Source organism: Neofelis nebulosa, chromosome 14 (assembly GCF_028018385.1).
Source record: "Neofelis nebulosa isolate mNeoNeb1 chromosome 14, mNeoNeb1.pri, whole genome shotgun sequence".
Classification (NCBI taxonomy): domain Eukaryota; kingdom Metazoa; phylum Chordata; class Mammalia; order Carnivora; family Felidae; genus Neofelis; species Neofelis nebulosa.
Window position 1 is genome coordinate 59,743,847 of NC_080795.1, and position 19,238 is coordinate 59,763,084.

A 19,238-nucleotide genomic window follows, 5' to 3' on the forward strand; every position below is an offset into this window, starting at 1 on the left:
AACACCTGACATGAAGAGGGCTACAAGGACATCTTGGACGTTACTGGACATCAACTGTAGCAACTTTTAATAGTTTGGGAAATGTCTTAGTTCGCACCAGTGTGGTAAAAAAAGGAAAATCGTACTCGGGGTTACAATGACGGAGAACAAAAGTACAACCTAATTAGCAGTACGCTCAAAAAAAAAAAAAAGAAGGCTTGTTTGTCTTCTGTGCAAATGTTTCTCGTCTTAAGCAAATTTGGCTCTGAAAGAATCAGGCAGGTGCTGCTGCCACGGTGCTTTCGGGTTTCCTGGCAGAGCTGGAGGTGCACTGGGACCGGAGACAAAACCCAGAGGAACCACAGTTAACCTCAGCCCTTTGCCCAATTTCCTCCCTGCCAGTTACCAGAGTTCACTATTGTTCAAGCTCCAGGGGTCACACATTGCCTGTCTCGGGTGGAATTTATTCTGAACAAGTGTTTTGCTTGGCTTGCAATATTAAAAAAGAAAGAAAGAAAGAAAGAAAGAAAGAAAAAAAGTCAGTTACTGACATTAAAAATTAGGAGATTTCGCATAAAATTACCTTTGTCCAGTTTTTCTTAAAAACTGAAAATCTGCAACCCAAGTCAGCTTGGCACTGTTCTTAAGAGACGGGGAAAAGCTACCTTTCATCCACCCCTCCAGTTCCCAAGGTCTCCACCCAGCTGGCTCACCCACACAAGCCACTTGCCTGTTTCTTTTGTGTGACTGAGTTTCTGACCCCTGCTCTACCCTCACAGAGATGGTAAGGTGAGGACTCACAGTGCTAACTTGATCTTCTTTCCCCTCAAACAAGCATAAACAGCTGATGCTTACAGAGTTCTTTCTGAATGGGATTCTGACAGTTCCGGGTGAGAACAAAGTGGATTCAACTTTATGTGAAACGTGCTCCCTGACAGAAAAACCAAGTTGTATATAAAGAAATCATATTAAGTGATTTCGACTCCACTCTTATCTAGAGAATGTTGCCTCCAGCTGTGAAGCTTCTTACCATTATGAAAGCACCTCAAAGTCTCTACTCTGTTTTCCAAGCAAGAGAAAAGAGAAAGAGCTAGAAAAACAAATAATAAAAGGATTTGTTAAATTGAGGCTCACAAAAATTAGAAGTAAGGTTGTGTAAGGAGGGTAGATACTAATTCATTTGAAATTTTCAAAACAAATCTTCGAAGCAGTTAAGTTATTTAAATACTGTAAGTCCTGTCTTCTTTGTGTTTTTCTTTCTGGTTAAAAATACTTGGGTGGGGGCATTTGGGTGGCTCAATCTGTTGAGCACCGGGACTCTTGATTTTGGCTCAGGTCATGATCTCATCGTTCCTGAGATTGAGCCCTGAATGATCAAGCACTACACTTAGTGTGGGGCCTACTTGAAATTCTCTCTCTCTCTCTCTCTCTCTCGCTCTCTCTCTTTCTCTGCTCCTCTCCTGCTCATGGGCTCTCACTCTCTCTCTAAATAAATAAATAAACTTAAAAAAAAAAACCTAAAAACTACTTAGGTGAATTTACCCATGTCATTTTCCTACCTGGGTTTCTGATTGCTTTTGCCGCTTCTCTCTTTCAAAATCATCCTTTACGAACCCTCCTCTGATTAATTTCATTTTAAGCAAACAATGTGTGTAATATATTAATATGCTAATATGAATTTATGGAGATTATCAAGATCTTCACATCATATGTGGGTACACTGAAATGAATCAAAGTTAAACTTCAAACACAGTTTTTATGTATCGTAAAACAATCATTACCCAATACTCAACACTCAATACTTAATAAATGTTTTTGAAATAAACACAATTTTTATTGTTAACCCTCCTCAAGAAACTAGTATATATATTTTTTCTTTTATACAAGATCTATCAATAAAAGATTGGTTAAAGAAAAAAAAAAGCAAAGCAAAACAAGCTGAGAGACTCCAGGACTTTTCAATCTTAGTCTTATTTTTGAGAATGGTGATTTGATTTCACCATCTCAACTCATCAGAGCCTGTCTACATGTCACAATGGTCTGTGTTTCCTATTTCTACGTGCATGAAAGTGAATCCATATAAACCATACCAACGCCATTATATATAACTGGTGGTAAAACTTTATTATTCAAGTTTAGATGTAACAGACATCTTTGCTGCCTGAAGATTGTTTGCATAAGAAATACACCAAGAACATGTTTGTGAGTAGAAATGAACATGCACTATGAAAACAAAATTAAATAAAACAAAAAAATTCCATGTGTTGTAAGAACAGACTATTATAGCCAACATTCTAATATTCAAATCAGGACTACAAATTGAATTTTTTCTTAGCAACATGAAATCATTCCATAAGAAAGACATTTTCTGCTGGTGAATATTGCTGTAAGTTAATTTTACATTGGCATTTTGAGATGTTTCCCAACCCCGTCCCACCCCCCCCCCCCCAATTCCATGTTGTCAAACAGTCCACCCTAAGGAATTTGGCATTTCTTACTGTGATATTTGCCTTGTTGGTAGCCATTAAGAAACTATGGTTTTATCAGCCTTGTAATAGTTTTGCCTCTTCATAGTCAACACTATAGGCTGCTTGGTATGATATTTACAGCTCATCTTTTTAAGAAACATGACCCCAACCTTTTCTGGCCCTTGGGAACTGAGAGTTTAAATAAGCCCCTTGGCCATATAATAATACTTGGCATTCTCGTGGTGCCTTTCAACCAAGGATCTCAAAGTGCTTTACAAAACAAGTACTACATTACCATTATTATTATTATTAATATTATTATTATTAATATATTTTTTTCCATTTTACAGGTGAGGAACCTGAGGAACGAAAAGAAAAAGTGATTTGCTGCAGGTCATATAACGAAAACAACCAGGGGTAGAATCAGGATCCAGTTTGGGGACTTATGGGTCCTGAAGGACCATCTTCTCTGATGAAGGCTATCCGTTATTTCCATGTAAAATTACTCTCGCTTTTCTCTGGTGTAGGACGGAGTGAAGCTTACAGCTCTACCTTTCCTTTCAAGAGAACCACACGTTATCCAGTTTCCATGTGTGGATCAATGTTGAATTTCACATTTTCTTCATCCCTGACTTCACACACTTCTGCCCTAGCATCTTTCAGAGGTCTTAATTACTGCAAATAATTGTGGATGATTTCTCAACAATTGCACCGCTATCAGGAACGTGTGAATCAGCTATGAAACAGTAATGGAAAACCAAAAGGAAGTGCTCTCCAAATAAGCCATCTCTCTGCCCTTGGCCAAGTCTTTTGGAAAATAACCCAGCCCTTCAAAGTCCCAATGCATGTCTTTCTACCTTGTCTCATTTACAGCTGCCTACTCATAGAATTCCACCTGACACCACCTACCTTTGGTTAGCATATCTTGTTTCATATTCTGGTTGAATTTCAATTCCACCATTTTCTCCTGTGATCTAGGGACAGTCAGCAAGCTCTCACCTACTTGCTTACCAAAGATGCCTTGCATTTTTTGCCATGACCCTCAACCCAAAGACCGTGAGCTCATGTAAACTTTAGGGAAAAGGCTGGCATACAGCACAGAAACTGACCACCAGCTTCTTTACTCCATGTTTCCACCACTGGATGACAGATATCCCCACTCTAGAATTGCGCTAATGTTCACTAACTAAATAGGCAGGCAGTTCAGAAGTCTCAAGACAGGTCACCTTGTGATGTTTTGCAGCCACACAGCAGAAGGCTAATAATTATTTTAATAGCAGTATTGATACTTTTCGATTTATTGAGAAAAATGTATATCCTCAGGCATTTTAAAATATATATACATTTAATATTTTTGGAGCTGTATTTGCATTGGATCATAATAGATTATGTGCACATGTGCAATCATAAACATAATGTGCTACCACAGGCTTCAACAAAGAGCTGTTAAAGATAATCACTTTTTTTTCTTCTCATTAATATTACCTTAGAAAAGAATCCCCATGCTTGTTTTCTAAAATCTACCTTTACTAAAAGAGAACAGTTTAGAATAAAACATCACTATCTTAAAAGTTGATTTTTTAAAAGAACATCTCAATATGTCATGTAGAAAGAATGGGCACACTCTTTTCCTTTTGAACTACAGAGTTAACATGTTAAGGTTTAGAGCTCCATCCTTTTCTCATACACTTAGAGTCCTGTAGTGTCTCTCAATCCACATCCTTCCAAGGTGGGCTGGCTCATGATTTTTCTATCCCAAACAACAGTATGAATATATGGGTGAGAGAGGAAGAAAGAAAGAGTAAGGAAAGGAAGAATGAATGCATGAGCTGGTCCTGACCTAAAATTTGACCCAAAACTTGATTCAAAATAGAGACAAGTAATTTCAAAAGACTTACAGTTTTTCAATGGTATACAATTTTAGCTGGCATATAGTTTTCATCATAGGGGAAGCCTTTTCCAAGAGGGGAAATTCCTAAATCATCTTGAAAGTCCTTAAAAAAAGGATAAATACCTAAATAGCTCATTTAATATCACATTTTAAGGCAAAATCATTTGGAAACCTTAAAACCAAATTAAAATAACAACCAACCACTTTTGTAATATATTTTGTAAGATGGAACAAAGGCTTTCAGAAGTCAAAAACCAGGGGGTATTTTAGTGTCACAGTAAGTTTTCATCTTTTTAAAAAAAGCCCAACCTCTTCTCCACCAAAATATGTATAATAATGAAAACAAAAATGAAAATAAAATAATCAATAATAAAAGAATATGGAAGAAGATCTATCGTGTCAATGCTATCCAAGAATATTCTACCAAAAGTAGACTGACCATAAATATTTCAAGAATAGTGATATGTATTTTCCAATGCTAATCGTTACTACTATGTCTGTCTTGAGAAAACAAAAATCAGTTGAAAAAAGAAAACAAAAACAAAAAACAGAAGGAATACATGCCAAAAATGAACAACCTGTTTGTGTCCAACACACTGGAGAAATTGTTTACCAAGTAGCTTTGCCCAAAAAGTCATACCCAAGTTAACCAAACTTCTGGCATTTTACTGATTTGAGCAGTCCACGTGTAATGTTGCTGAAGGATTGCCACAGTGCACTTCGTTACTAAGTCCTTTTACTAAGAAAATGAAAATGAAACATTGTTTCGTTGTTTGGGAAATCTCCTCTCTTTCTGAGATCTTTCATGGCCACCTCTCAAGTCTGCCTGTACATTTTGAGATGCATTCATTGAAATTCCTAAGAAAGATAAAATTCTCATCACATAATTTGAATGTTAGAACTTCTCATTCCACCTCCTCATTTCAGTTTATGTGAATATCAGAGCTGGACAGGTGAGACCAGAATAGGGCCCTTTAAAAATGAAACTGAAGCTGAAGGCTTAGTCCTGATTTCTTTTTTCTGTCTCTTTCTCTCCTTTTTTTTTTTTACATGAAAACAAACAAAAAAAAAATGCAAGAATGGAAATGACAACACATCAAAAAGACATTTTAACTTCATTCACTACGACAGTCACAAACTGGTTGAACTCTACCTGCCATCCAACTTTAAGAAACAAAGACCTGGCACTGGGAAAAAGAAACAAAACCCAAACAAAACAAAAACAATAACAAAGCGACTGGGAATTATGTAAAAATGAGTGCAAATGCGGCTACAGAACGCAATAAAAACATCAGTGCTGCGGGTTCCAGCAGCACTTATCAAAATAATTTCTGAAATGTTTCATCTGAAACATAGACAAAGCAATAAAAAGAGGATATATGTTTATCATTTTAAGCATAACAATGTGAGTTAAGAGCTTAAAAATTAAAAAAAAGAAAGTACTTGGAATGAATAGTGCTACCCTTTTTTTTCCTAAGTAGGCATAAAAATATTTTCATTTCCTTCTTGTTTTCCATACCATTATATCAAGAACTTTCATTTGTTTCATGTTACCGTTTACAACTTTAATGCACACACACACACACACAAAAGATATCTACCGCAATAGAAATAGTTGCTTCATTTCCTTGTTTGCTACATTTGCAAATGTAAACAGCTAGGCAGAGCCAGAACTGACTCTAATGCATGATGGAATATCTTTGTTGCATACGTACACTGTAGAAAATAATTATTCAATATGTCAGGCACCATTATTTGAAATGTAATACATTAATATTTACTAGAAAAATAAGTTTTTTTTTTCCTATTTGTTCTCCCAACTTCTTTAATGAAATAAGTTAATCTGACAGTGCATCCAGTAGCTTGTAATATCTTCTACATCTCCGTGGCAAAAAATAAACTACTGGTTGGGACAATATAATGCAAATTATTAAAGTCAGTCCTTGTACATACATCCTTGTAGCAAGCATTGAGGCTCGACTAACAGCACCTTTAACCAATTATTTAATGTTTAGTTATTTAGCCCTATTTCCCTGAGCAGTTATGCTGAGGAGTTTTCCCTTCATGGATAGTTTTACAAAGCCTGAAGTATTAAAAGTACTATGAAGATATACTTCTAAGAATCCTATTTAATGCTACTTAACTAAACCTGTATAAATCTAATGAAGGGAGTGACTGGTACATATACCAACTATCAGTCTGTGGTAACGTAACCTTAGATGCTGCCTGGCCACAAAGTTTGGAAATTATATTTAACCAAAAGGAAATAAATAAAATACAGCAGGTTACCTTATGGAGAAATACCATGTATTCTGAACAAGTTAAGCCCATGGTCTGAACTTTTATATCGATCGAATCTTTTGAACTGATGGGGATCCCTTTAGTTACAATGTGCCAAGTGAGATCGGTGACCAAGAGGAGGCTTAAAAAAACAAATCCAAACTGCTTCATCACATACAAGATAGGAATATCTGGCTAAAGAAAAGAATTACTACGTAAGCACTGAGGGCACTGTTTTTAAAAAGGCATATATATTGGGACAAAATGAACCTAAACTGCAAATGAAAGGACTGTTTTTGAAAGGAGTATCTGAACATCTAAAGGACAAAAATATCAGAGAGGGTGTGCATGTGTATGTACAGGCAGGGCTGGCCCAAATCACTGTGCCACCGTCTGTCACTTTCCTCGCTGCTCTCTCACCAAGCCTAACCACAGCTCACATTTCTAGGTCTAAATCCGAAACACCGTCAATGAGAGGAGACTGATGTAAGAGGCGCCATTTTCCTTTCACTGCCCTGGAGATTAGATTTCTCCTCATCTGCCTAGGATTTCATGATACTTCTAAATTTAGGCAACAATTTATGGGTTGATGAACAAATGGACCAATGGCCAGCCCAATACTGCATTAGTATCATAATCTGTAAACCCTTTCAAATTCGAGATAGCTTTGATCTCTTTCTTTACAAACATAAAATAGAGTCTGGAGATACTTCTTATGGACCATTTCCACAGTACACATTCGCCAAGATGGTTCTGACTTGCTAGGTTCTAAAACACGAGTATTTACCATCTTCCATTTTTTTGTTTGTTTGTTTGTTTCTCACTGACCATTTGTCTCACTTTTTAATCTTGGTAACCTACTCATCAAAAGAAAGAATAAAAGAAGGGAATTTCATGTTGGATAAGGCAGGCTCTATGAAGTATTTTTTTAATAGGTCTTCATAAGACATTACAAGCTATTGAATTCCCATCAAGAAAACCTATTTCTATTTAATTGTGCTAAGTGCTAAGGTTTTACTCTTTAGGTTTTCCATTTTTTTCCGCTTGTGCATTGTTCCTATGCAGGCCCCTCTGGATATGAGTTGTGAAGTCATATTTGTCCGTGCAAAGATGCTGGCATATGCTGCACTGGAAAGGTCCACTGTCACCATGGCAACTCATATGCAAAGCATACATCACTTCATCCAGAAAGACAATGCCACAGTGCACACATTTTGTGGAAAGTTCATCTTGAGTACTTCTATCAACTTTCTCTGTTTTTACTACATTCAAGGGACCTTCACTTTTTACACTTGACGGTGCCTTCGTTTTCTCCTTGGAGGCACCGTTTGCAGTTGGCCCAGGTCTGGAATGCTTGATCGCCAAATCGAGAGGAATGTCATTGTCTGATCCAACAGCTGAAAAATGAGGAGGCAGATTGAAGGTGGGATAAGGCACATAGTTTTGGCAAGGATTCGGTAGGCCAGGCACATGACTCAAGTAGTGCGGATTCCCAGGAACGGAGAGCTTATATTTACTCCAGAACCGCAGCCAGTCAGCTTCACTCTGGAAGTCATTATGTACAAAGGGAAGTCCGAAAAGGGGGTACTGGTACTTTTCAATAGGGCTGCCTGGTGGTGAATAATTCGGGTGTTTCGCAGGTCTCATGTACTTTTCTATGGGACTGCCTCTCTCAGAACTTCCTTTCCCTTCTGATACGGATGAACTATTTCCTGGGTCTCCAGTACTTTCCTGAGGACTTTTTATCTGAATGTGCAAAGGTTGCATCCTTTTGTGAATATCCAGAGTTTGGCTGACCAGGACTGGCTGCTGAGCAGAATGGCTTTTAGTCAATGAACCCTGGGCTTCGTATTTACTCAGGCTAGGGAGCGGAATTTCTCTCTGGTGACCTTCAGTTAAATGATCTTCTGACCTCCTCTCTAAGGGGCTTCCGTTGACCTGCTCCTCACTGCCACCCCTCTGGTGTTTGTTGAGCTGCTCAGCCTGAAGTGCCTCTGGGTTAAGGCGCTTTCTTGTCCTTCTCCTAATAATCTGCTCACCGTTGTTTTGTTTAATGATGTTTAAAGGCCTGGGAGTCTGCAGAGAAAACACACACGCACACACACACAACACATAAAAGGAAAACATTAAAAAAAATGCATTAAAATGCATTAACAATTCTTCACAAATATGAACCACGCTTAAGTTCAAAGCAAGGGTAGACTTCATGTTATAGATTTACTAAATCTCCTCCTTTTGCCCTAAGCGGGATCAGAGGGAGTAACCAAAGCACACTATTTTAGCCTAATTAAATCATGTCCAACTTCGCAGGGAGGACTGAAAACTTTAATCTACTTAAAAACAGCTTTTCCAAACTCAATAGATTTTGGAATTGCAGCACTGAGTGATAAAACTGTGTAGAAAGTTACTTGAAGAAACGTGATTTTTCTGAAATATTTCTCAACTTCTGAGTCATGCACTAAGATGTCAATAGAGGAACATGGGCGATAGCCTTTACTGACAACCGTGGAAAAATTATACATTGCTACAGGCTGAACTGGGTCCCCTCATTCGTATGTTAAAGCTCTACCCGGCCATGTGCCTGTAGCTGGAGACATGGTCTTTAGGAGGCAAATAAGGATAGATGAGGACATAGAAGGTGGCTTTCTGTAAGCCAGGAAGAGAGTGCTCCAAACAGGACCCAACCACACTGATCCTCTGACCTCAGACCTCTAGCCTCCAGAACTGTGTAAAAATACATTCTGTTGTCTAAGCCACTCAATCTATGGTATCTTGTCACGGTAGCCTGAGCTGACCAATACATACATTCTTCTAAATAACTGTGAATGTGGATATAAAGCTATTAAATATCACAGCATAAATAATCAAAGACAAATGAACAGAATCATGAAGAAAGACATCAGGTAATCAAAGCCCTATCAGTGGGAGACTTTTTTTTTTAACCTCTCACTTTATTTCTCCTTGTTTAATAGTATTTTACATGCATAATCACTACAGAAGATATTACTTGTTAACAGGTGAAGCATTTGTTTTCTGGTGAAAATACAAATTCCTTTGTAGCTTTGGTTCAAATACCTGATACGTCATTCTACTCTGTGCTCAGATGGAATGCTTTCACTCAGGTTGGTTTTTATTCAGGTTGAGTACTTTATGATTGGTATTTAGATTATAGGACTAAACTCTATAGACAAGACTATACTAAAAACTTTACTTGTAGTAAAGAGCTCTTTGATTTATAAAATCAAAAGAATAAGTTTAATAAATTAATGCATATTTATAGATGAAAATTTAGGGAATTTTTTTTAAATTTTATAAAACATTTATTTATTTTTGAGAGACAGAGAGAGAGAGAGAGTATGAGCAGGGGAGGGGCAGATAGAAAGGGAGACACAGAATTTGAAACAGGCTGTAGGCTCTGAGCTGTCAGCACAGAGCCCAATATGGGGCTCGAACTCAACAAACTGAAAGATCATGACCTGAGCCGGAGTTGGACGCTAAACTGACTGAGCCACCCAGGCGCCCCTAGGGGAACCTTTAAGCGGCTAAAACCTGATTTTTCTAAAAGATTACTTAAATCAGCAAATCATTTCTACATAGAATATGAATATGAATATATATATATGTGTGTGTGTATATACATATACATATATATATATATATATGTATTCACAATTATTCACAAATTACTATATATATATATATATATATATAGTAATTTGTGAATAATTCCTAGAAAGAATGCACTTGAATGCAAGAGAGTATCTTTTACATGTTAAACAAGATCTGGGTCTAAATCCTTTTTGGAATGTTTCTATTGTCACAGAGGCATTTTGAAGGCAAGAAAGATAACACACTTGTTGCTGACAATTCAATTACTGGTTTCAGGATGAAAATTCCACATCCCTTGGATATACCACATTCATTTGTTGAGAATGTTCAGGTTTCTAAAGAGCTCATATTTGCATTACAAAAATATGCAGTATTTAATCTATATCTTGTAAGGAAACCAGAAATTTGCATTTATACCCTTTTAAAATCTTTGTAACTTCTGTAACAGTCTTTGACATGGGATGTGAGCATAACCTTTATGTACTTAAATTTATGATTTAAAAAAACCCTCAAAACTGAACACATCTTGTCTCTGGAGAGATGAATATTAAAATAATTATAAAAAAGAGTTTACTTTATATCATAGTTGTTAAATTATCATAACCTGGAAGAGCAGTGGTTTAATTAATTCTTGGCCTATGATTGGCCAGAGTTCAATTAAAATCATTAATGTCAGTACTCATTAAATGAAAGCTTATTGCTGTGTTTAAATGGTGAAGGTGTAGAAAAAGTAAGTTGATGGGGTGGTGGTGGGGAGAATCTTTCTGCTGGCTATATGTAATAACTAAGGTTTTACAGTTTACCACCAATTAGTATTGTTGGCAGCATGCATTTTTTAAAGAGTGCTTCCAATGGTTCATTTATGAGGACGTTTTGTCTAAAACCGTATTCCCTGTAGCTGTAATTTATTCATTGGCTGTGCTACGAGCTATGGTAAAATGCCAAACAAAATGAAAAAGGCAGAGGGAAATAGATTTCTGTTTACTAAGTGGGGTATTCCTATTTTTAAAGGCAGTTCTTGTCTGCAGATAAACTTTCTAAACTAAAAAAAAAATCCTTCGGGAAGTCACACAAACAGATAGAGGGGGGAAATTTGTGAGTTTAAACTTTATTATAGGATTTCTAACTAAAACCTGACAAGAAAGGACCGGAAGGACCTCGGTGAGGCACAGAAAGAAGTCAGCCAGAGATCTGAAAACACAAAGCATCTTCGCACCTTACTCTAGCTGGGATGTGTGCTGTTCAAGCCCTCAGACACCTCACTGGAATAAGTCTTATCGGAAGAACCTAAGAGGTTTACCTGGTGTTGGTGGCTCCTAGTTCAGAACCACTCTTCTGAACGCGCCTGACTTCCAGCCCCCAAAGCAGCCCAGATGACAACTGCAAATTCTAAAGTTAAGCTGAATATAAGCACCCTTTCCCTGCCCTATATTTTATACGAGTATACATTTTTTACGTAGTTTTGAACTTTTAAGGTTTCTCCTTTCTGCCTAAACTAATTTCACCAAAGTCTGATAACCACTAGTTTGACTACCTGTTACAAAAAGTTCCCAGAAATCAATCATTTTCCTCTTTTATATCAAAAGAAGCATAATGCATCGCTAATGATCTCAAATGTATCTCCCCATAACACTGAAGGCCATTTCACCATAAATCACATGTGTTCTCAAAGTGACTGTATTAAACTCTGCGGGAGCAGGCATTGCAAGCCAGGGAATGGTACACATCACACCACAGACCAGGCTGCTTTAAAAAGCTTTTCCTCAAACAGTCTAACAAGTTCTTACCGAATGAAGCTTCTGGTAGAGGCCACACGCGTTGCATACATATCCGCCATTTGCATTCTTTCGCCAGAGAGAGGTCTTTGTGGTCAAGCAATTGGCACAAAAAACACCCGAGCCTCTACGCCTCTGAAACAGGGAAAAAAACACAAGGTCAGAGGTGAGTCACATGATCAGTGGAGTTAGACCAAATCAACCCAGGAGTTTTGTCTTTAGACTAGCAACAATGACAGTATAAAACCACACTGCCCATAATGAGGTCAGGTTCAATTGTGTTTAATAGGCACCACTGATTTTCATTATAATTAACCCTACAGTGATGGATGAGGTGTGTGCAACACCAAAGGCTTTTCACAGGAACAGCTTTAACTTTTTGAACTTTGGGTTTTGTGCCTTTAATGACGGCTCCTAAATGCTGAACCCTAAAATATACCTTTTAAAAGTGTCAAAACAAAAGTCAAAAGACAGAACCTGGCAATATGTTCAATACACTTTAGAAAGGGGGGACCGCATGCTACCTGAGCTTTAACATATAGTCCAGCTTATAATAAATGTGGCATGTGAACCGTTTAAAATTAAACCAGATTTGTGTCTTTTTGTATGTCATTCATGCAACGCAAGTATGAAGAGAGTATAGCACACTCAGTTCTAGTTTTTGGTGTGCAATTGCAAACTTTGAAAGAGAACACCCTCGACTTCCCAAAGCTGAGGGGACCAGTATAAACTTGTGCCAACTAGAGGTACAGTGTTACTGAGAACCCTTATGAGGTGCCTGCTTAAGCCAGACAACATAGTCCCATCAATGGCTGTTTATTTCATTTGCCTCAGACTTGGAAATCACAAGCGTTTCCGAATACAAATTGATTTTAGTGGGCTGAATTCTGTAATCACCAGATTCAAAAATAATCTAGGAATATTTAAACGTAGATAATTAGCATTGCTTGTTCCATTCTTGCTATCAAGTAATGATTCCATTAAACTCATTGAAACAAAAGTCAGGCTGTGTTTGTAGGCGCAAACGCGAACAGGCAGGAAATGAAATGCTCTTGCTACGAAAAAAGACAGCCTGAATTGCAACTTCGCTCTCCTTTCTCTAGGAAGTGAAGCCTTTAACGATAAAATATTCACGTTAGATAAGGAGTGGAAAAAGTCTTGCTGGAACCCTATTTTGTTATAAATTTAGAATTACAAATACCATAAGTCAAAATTTCAGGGATTCATAAAATTTAGGCAATTTATTTAACTTGAGTCCATACTGTAGACGAGTGGTATTCTTGCCAAGAAAATACAATGGTTATAATTGTACTCTGATACATTTCAAATGGAAAGCTTTCTGCAGACATAATTTTGGCTTCAAGACTGGAACACTTTCTTGGCATTGAAAGGGCATTTGATTCATCGGGTGTTTCACAATGTATCACTAAAAAGACCTGGTGAGCAGCCAGTTCCCTATAGGGTAATTTTTCCATCCAGATGCAAGTGCTATCAGAGGCCCTCGTCAGCTAAACTAATTATGATCTTGCAATTGCTGATGCCTGCTCACTCTAACATTCGACATCCTCCATTAATCATCAATACAAGGAAAATGAATGAAACGTAAAGAAATGAGGGCTGGTAAGCTGCACAGCTATAAAAATCTGAAATGAGAGCAATAATTTAACAAGATTGGGGGAATGTTTTTAGTGTGCACAAAGTCAGGCTAACAATTGCCCTTTTCAACCAAGAACACGATTTCATTAGTGTAGCAGGTTGTGCTACTTTAGGTGATGTAATAAAAGCTAGATTTTTCACAAAGATAATCTCTTGCTCCCCTTTTCCTCCCTCTCCGCCCAAGTCAGGACCAGGAACGCATCACGGTTAGAGAGACGACAAATGTTGGGTGTCAGTCCGCAAGTCCCTGATGGGACCTACTGCAAAAGTAGAGACTGCTCCCTCCTGAAAATGAATGAACTATTAGATGCTATGTTTATCAAACATTCTGGGGCCCCTTTTATCTGAAGTAGGTTAGGGAGCCTAGTTAGGGTATAATTGTGAAACTTCCCCTGGGGCCATGCCATCTTTTTCCTAGATCTAAATAACACGTTTGGCAAATAAACACCAACTTGATCCACATAAAGGCAATGTAAATGTCCATTTGGAAACTAACCCACATATATGGCTGAGGCTCAAATTTGAATGTGTAACCATTCACTCCAGCCTGCTTTTCTTTCCTTATGCCCTGGGTGCTTGACACAGCATGCCAAAGTGGGTGTAATCCTGGTTTCAGAGCGCGTTTCAATCCTTGCACAATTTTGTGCTTAATTCTCTTGCAAAGAAAATGCCCTTCATTAGTTAGAGGGAAAGTCCTAAAATTATAGCACTGGTTTCCATGGGCATATCCTGCTTTAAGGAGAACTTATGCTCGACTAAAGAGGCATATTTTAGGAAAACTATACCTTATTTTAAAGACCCAGAGTCTTTAAATGCTAAACTGACCCAGAGTCAATATAGCATGGAGGTTAAAAATCAGATTTAGGAGTCAGACTACTTGCATTCAAAACATGTTTCTGCATTTGTCCAGGTGCAACTTTAGTCAAGTCACTTAACCTCGCAAAGCTTCAATTTCCCCATCTTTAAAGTGTGAGCCTCTATAGGATGTGGGCAAATGGATGCAATTAAAACAGTGCCAGGGACACAGCAAATACCCAGTAAGGTAGCTCTTTGTCAAAGGGATTCAATTATATTTTTGTAAGAGAAAAATACTTTTTTAGTTTTGTTTTCATCTCCTTAATCTACTTATTGACCATTTTAGAGATGCTTAAGATCTATAGTTGGATATTATCAAATGCATTTCATTTGTGTCAATCTTATCATATATGAGAATGGAAAGTTGAGTCAGAGTGAAATATCTAGGTGTTCACACCTAGAATTCAATAGGAGCATACTTGTGTGGGGGTGGAAAGTAGGAGGGAGGTGAGAAATACTTCACATATTATCTCCCATCTACACAAATTTATCCCTTTGGTAAGCACTATACAACCTTATTTTTGGTGCACTTGGAATTTCTGGAGGCAGCAGAGAATGTGGGATAAGTGGACAGTATCCTTAGCTGTGTGATCACAGCTATCTCTGTTCCACACCTCTCTGAACCATAGCATTGATGAGAGCCCTGACATGGTCCCTCTGCATGTAATGTAACCTGGGTGGACACAAAAAAGCATCTTTTTGAAGTTATCAACATCCTTAGCCCAACCAAATGTAGAGAAGCAGTCTGTTGCCAAAGGAAGGCAGAATAGAAATCTCTTGCCCCACTTTTTAGGAACAAGCTTGGCCTTGTTAAAGGGAAAGAAAGGCACTGAAGACTTTATTTCATTCATAGTATATCATGCATGACAGAGTTTTAAAATATTTTGCCATTCTCCTTTATACTATGTTTGTTAAGGACAGAAGTCGTGGCTCCTAACAGTCATCAAATATTCTAAGTAATAAGCACCTAGGACAGTGCTCTGTCTTGAGAGGCTCAATATTAATAAGTTGAAAATAATCTACTGGAATTAAAAGAACAGGAGAGAGGAGAGATAAGGAGGGGAGAGGTGAGGAGAGGGGAGGGGAGGGGAGAAGAGGAGAGGAGAGGAGAGGAGAGGAGAGGAGAGGAGAGGAGAGGAGAGGAGAGGGAAAGGAAAGGAAGGGAAGGGAAGGGAAGGGAAGGGAAGGGAAGGGAAGGGAAGGGAAGGGAAGGGAAGGAAGGAAGGAAGAGAAAGGAAGAGAAAGGAAGAGAAATGAATCTTACCTGCTATTATTTTTTTATCATTATTGGTCACTCCTATTTTTGAAAAAAATGTTTTTAAAAAATATTTCTTTTAAATGTCTCCCATTTGAATTGACAAATTTACCTCCAGTTAGGCAGAGATGACTAATGATGTTGCAGAAAAGAAAAATCAAGAGAATTAATTTTTCAATCCTACATTTCACACTTATTTTTGAGGAATAGTCTAAGCCAGGTACTTGCGAGGTCCTGAGGATACAAAATTAGGTAGAACAAGGCTCCAACTCGCCTTTATATAAATCACTATGGTCATATGTTGCTGATGGCTCTATATGTGCATGTGTGTGTGTGTAAATAATAAGATTACTTCTCCTTTTCTACAAGCTGTTTTTAGGAATTAATAATAACTTATACCTCCATGACATTATTCAGGAGAGAGGAGAATCAAGTCCCATAAGGTCACTTGTGGAGAAGACATGAGAGGAATCCGTAGCTAGGGGATGACACCAGTGGTGTACCTGAGGGACGTATTTAGCAAGATTCTTCCCCTCCTCTCAGGCCGAGGGGAAGCTGCACTATTGTATACCTAAAGCCACGGGAGCCACACATTCTCTGCCCTTGGCTTTCTCTAAGTGCCTCTTCTACTTCTTTGTGGGCTTAACTGAAGTAAAGAGTGAAGGAAGGTGGGCCCCAAACCCGTATCAATAAGAAAGTCACCTCAACTGAAAATTTCTGAAGAGAAAATTCTGGAATCAACAATCTGAGGAACTTTTTTTTTTAACTTCAAGTTTTATAGTTTGCCTATAACTTTTCAATCACATTTGTGTTGCCTTTATATAATTTCTGTTGGCTGATAGTTTCCTGTGTGAAAAAGGAAGGATGATGACAGAAACAGTTAATTACAAGGACTTTTGAGGCTAGCCCAATGACTGGCCTAGCAAATGCTTTTCAGTGATAATTACTGAGAATTCTTCAGGATCACTTGTTTCAATGTATTATGACCACAATATTGACTTTCACAACAGCAATTTAGATGATGAATTTGGACAACCATTCATGTTAGGATTTGAAATAGAAAATGACACACCCATCTTTTAATATAAGTACAGTTTAAATCCAACATAATTATTTTTCCTGCTTTGAAGTGCACCAAGAAGTATAATGGAGAAAATAACTAATCAAACAAATAAACAAACGAACAAAAAATTTAATATAGGTTCACAGCTAACCACTGTGTGGTATCACTGTCATTAAATTTTTCTGAAAGCTTCTGATTCAAGTTTTGCTTTTAGGGGGGCTTAATTCATTAGTCAGTTATATATCAGTGGGTTGAGACTTGGTACAAGTGTTGGTTACTAAGCCCAGATGTGACTTAAGAAAAAAATGAAAAGGTTTAAATTGGTTTAGCTGTTTTTATTGCTCATATTATTATTTGAAAATCAGCCAAAAACAAACATTAAGGTTTTCAAATTCCATTAACAAAGAATGTATTTCATTTGATTAATAAGAAATATTAATTGACTAAATTATTCATTCAAGTGGCTTAATATTTAAAGACATGCATATTTGTCTCCAAGATATTAAAGTCTCCATCGGTGAAAGACTTTGTGCAGAAATGGTCCTTTATATTAGTGCTCTATGAATAAGAAATGTACTGAAACCATGTAATTATGTAACGAGCTTTGATAGGCCGAGTATTTACTCACATTTTTTATGGTTTATATCTTAGCTATTTTAAATCAAATCAATCTGAAATTTAATATACATGCTGTTAGTGCAGATATACCTCAAATATTTTTTAACTCTTTAAATAATTTCTGTGTTTATTCTACTATATCAAGAATCTTTTGGGGCGCCTGGGTGGCTCAGTCGGTTGAGCGTCTGACTTCAGCTCAGGTCATGATCTTGCAGTCTGTGAGTTCAAGCCCCGTGTCGGGCTCTGTGCTGACCGCTCAGAGCCTGGAGCCTGTTTCAGATTCTGTGTCTCCCTCTCTCTCTGACCCTCCCCCATTCATGCTCTGTCTCTCTCTGTCTCAAAAATAAATAAACGTTAAAAAAAATTAAAAAAAAAAGAATCTTTTGTGAATTTCATTTTAGGGACATGTACAAATGGCTATAAGAGAAACTTTTGGTACAATTTTGTAGTAATAAAATTTCAATGATAAATTAAATCAGCTTGGCTCTGAGATAATTACTGAATGTCCACCATGTGCCTGGCACTATGTTACAAATGGGGGTTACAGTGATGTATGTGACAAATACGGCCTGTCATCTCTCTGGGTTTCCAGTAGAATGTGCTAAAAAATTGTTAATTTATGGATATTATATGTAAACTTTTCTGAAGAAACCAAAGTACATTCTATCAGGAAACCTTTATCTATCTATCTATCATCTATCTATCTATCTATCTATCTATCTATCTATCTATCTAAAGATTTTATTTTTACATAGTCTCTACATCCAACATGGAGCTTGCACTTACAACCCCACGATCAAGAGCCACATGCTCCATCACCTGAGCCAGCCAGGCACTCCGATAAATCTCATTTAAAGGCTGAAAGTTATCTACTAATCAGAGAGGTTACTCTCTGTGCTCCTTTACAAAAATGGGTAATAGTCTAGTCATTTCAGAAACAAGTTGATACTTGTTTATTATCCCATAAGGAATAATACCCTGTAATAATAGGATAATAATCAATAACATTACCCTATGAACTACCAAAAAGTTGATATGTTAAATAATGTATTTATTATTATCATGTATCTAGTTGACATTCAATAATTATGAATAAATGATGACTATTATTTTAGTCATCATCACTGTTATTACCACTTGGTGACACAGACGGCCACCTCTTCCTCCTTCTAATCTTCCCCAAGAGAGGATTCACCAGCTATTAACTACATATCAGTAGACCCTACAGAATGCACAGAACACAGTACCTAAAACCACTTAAACACAGATGGTGGCTTGCAACAAACACCTTTAAATTAATAGCCAGAATTTTACCCAAAGCACAGGCAACCCAATGTTTTAGCAAGAGCAGGGAAAGAACTCTGCCGACACAAAGCAATAGTTATCAGTATCTTGACTGACTTTTGTTCCAAAAAGAATTGTGAAGAACTATGCAGCTGAAATGGGTTGCACAGCAAGTCTCTGCCTGATTTAAAACAGCCCTCTTTGCCCTCAGATTTCTTGCCAGAAAACTGAAGAGACTCTACAAGGTTCAGCCAAGCACCCATCTTACAATCATCCTATCTCAGAATTTGGAAACAAAACCTGTTTACCCTGCTTATTAAATTCACTTCCTCAACACATCAGCAATGATAATGGAGACCAGTGTAAACTACGCTCACATCCCTGGCCAGGAGCAGTAGAACATGCCTCTGTTCCAGGACATGAGGCAATCCATACTCGAGCAATCATGCACTGTACCCAGGTATGAATGTGCCTAAGACTGATCGCACTGACACATCAGCATGTG

General features: G+C 37.6%; 1 protein-coding gene across 6 annotated transcripts in view; it reads right to left on the bottom strand.

The window, feature by feature from the left end:
* Positions 1-2,077: 2,077 nt before the first annotated feature.
* TRPS1 (transcriptional repressor GATA binding 1) overlaps positions 2,078-19,238 on the bottom strand; it is a 259,341-nt gene continuing 242,180 nt past the window's right edge. For all 6 annotated transcript variants that reach the window (XM_058698879.1, XM_058698877.1, XM_058698874.1 and 3 more), the window contains 2 exons: positions 12,015-12,137; positions 2,078-8,694 (listed from right to left, as the gene is read on the bottom strand). In XM_058698879.1, coding sequence (XP_058554862.1) covers positions 7,633-8,694; positions 12,015-12,137 — 1,185 coding nt within the window. In that variant the 3' untranslated portion in view covers positions 2,078-7,632. The remainder of the gene's footprint in view (positions 8,695-12,014; positions 12,138-19,238) is intronic.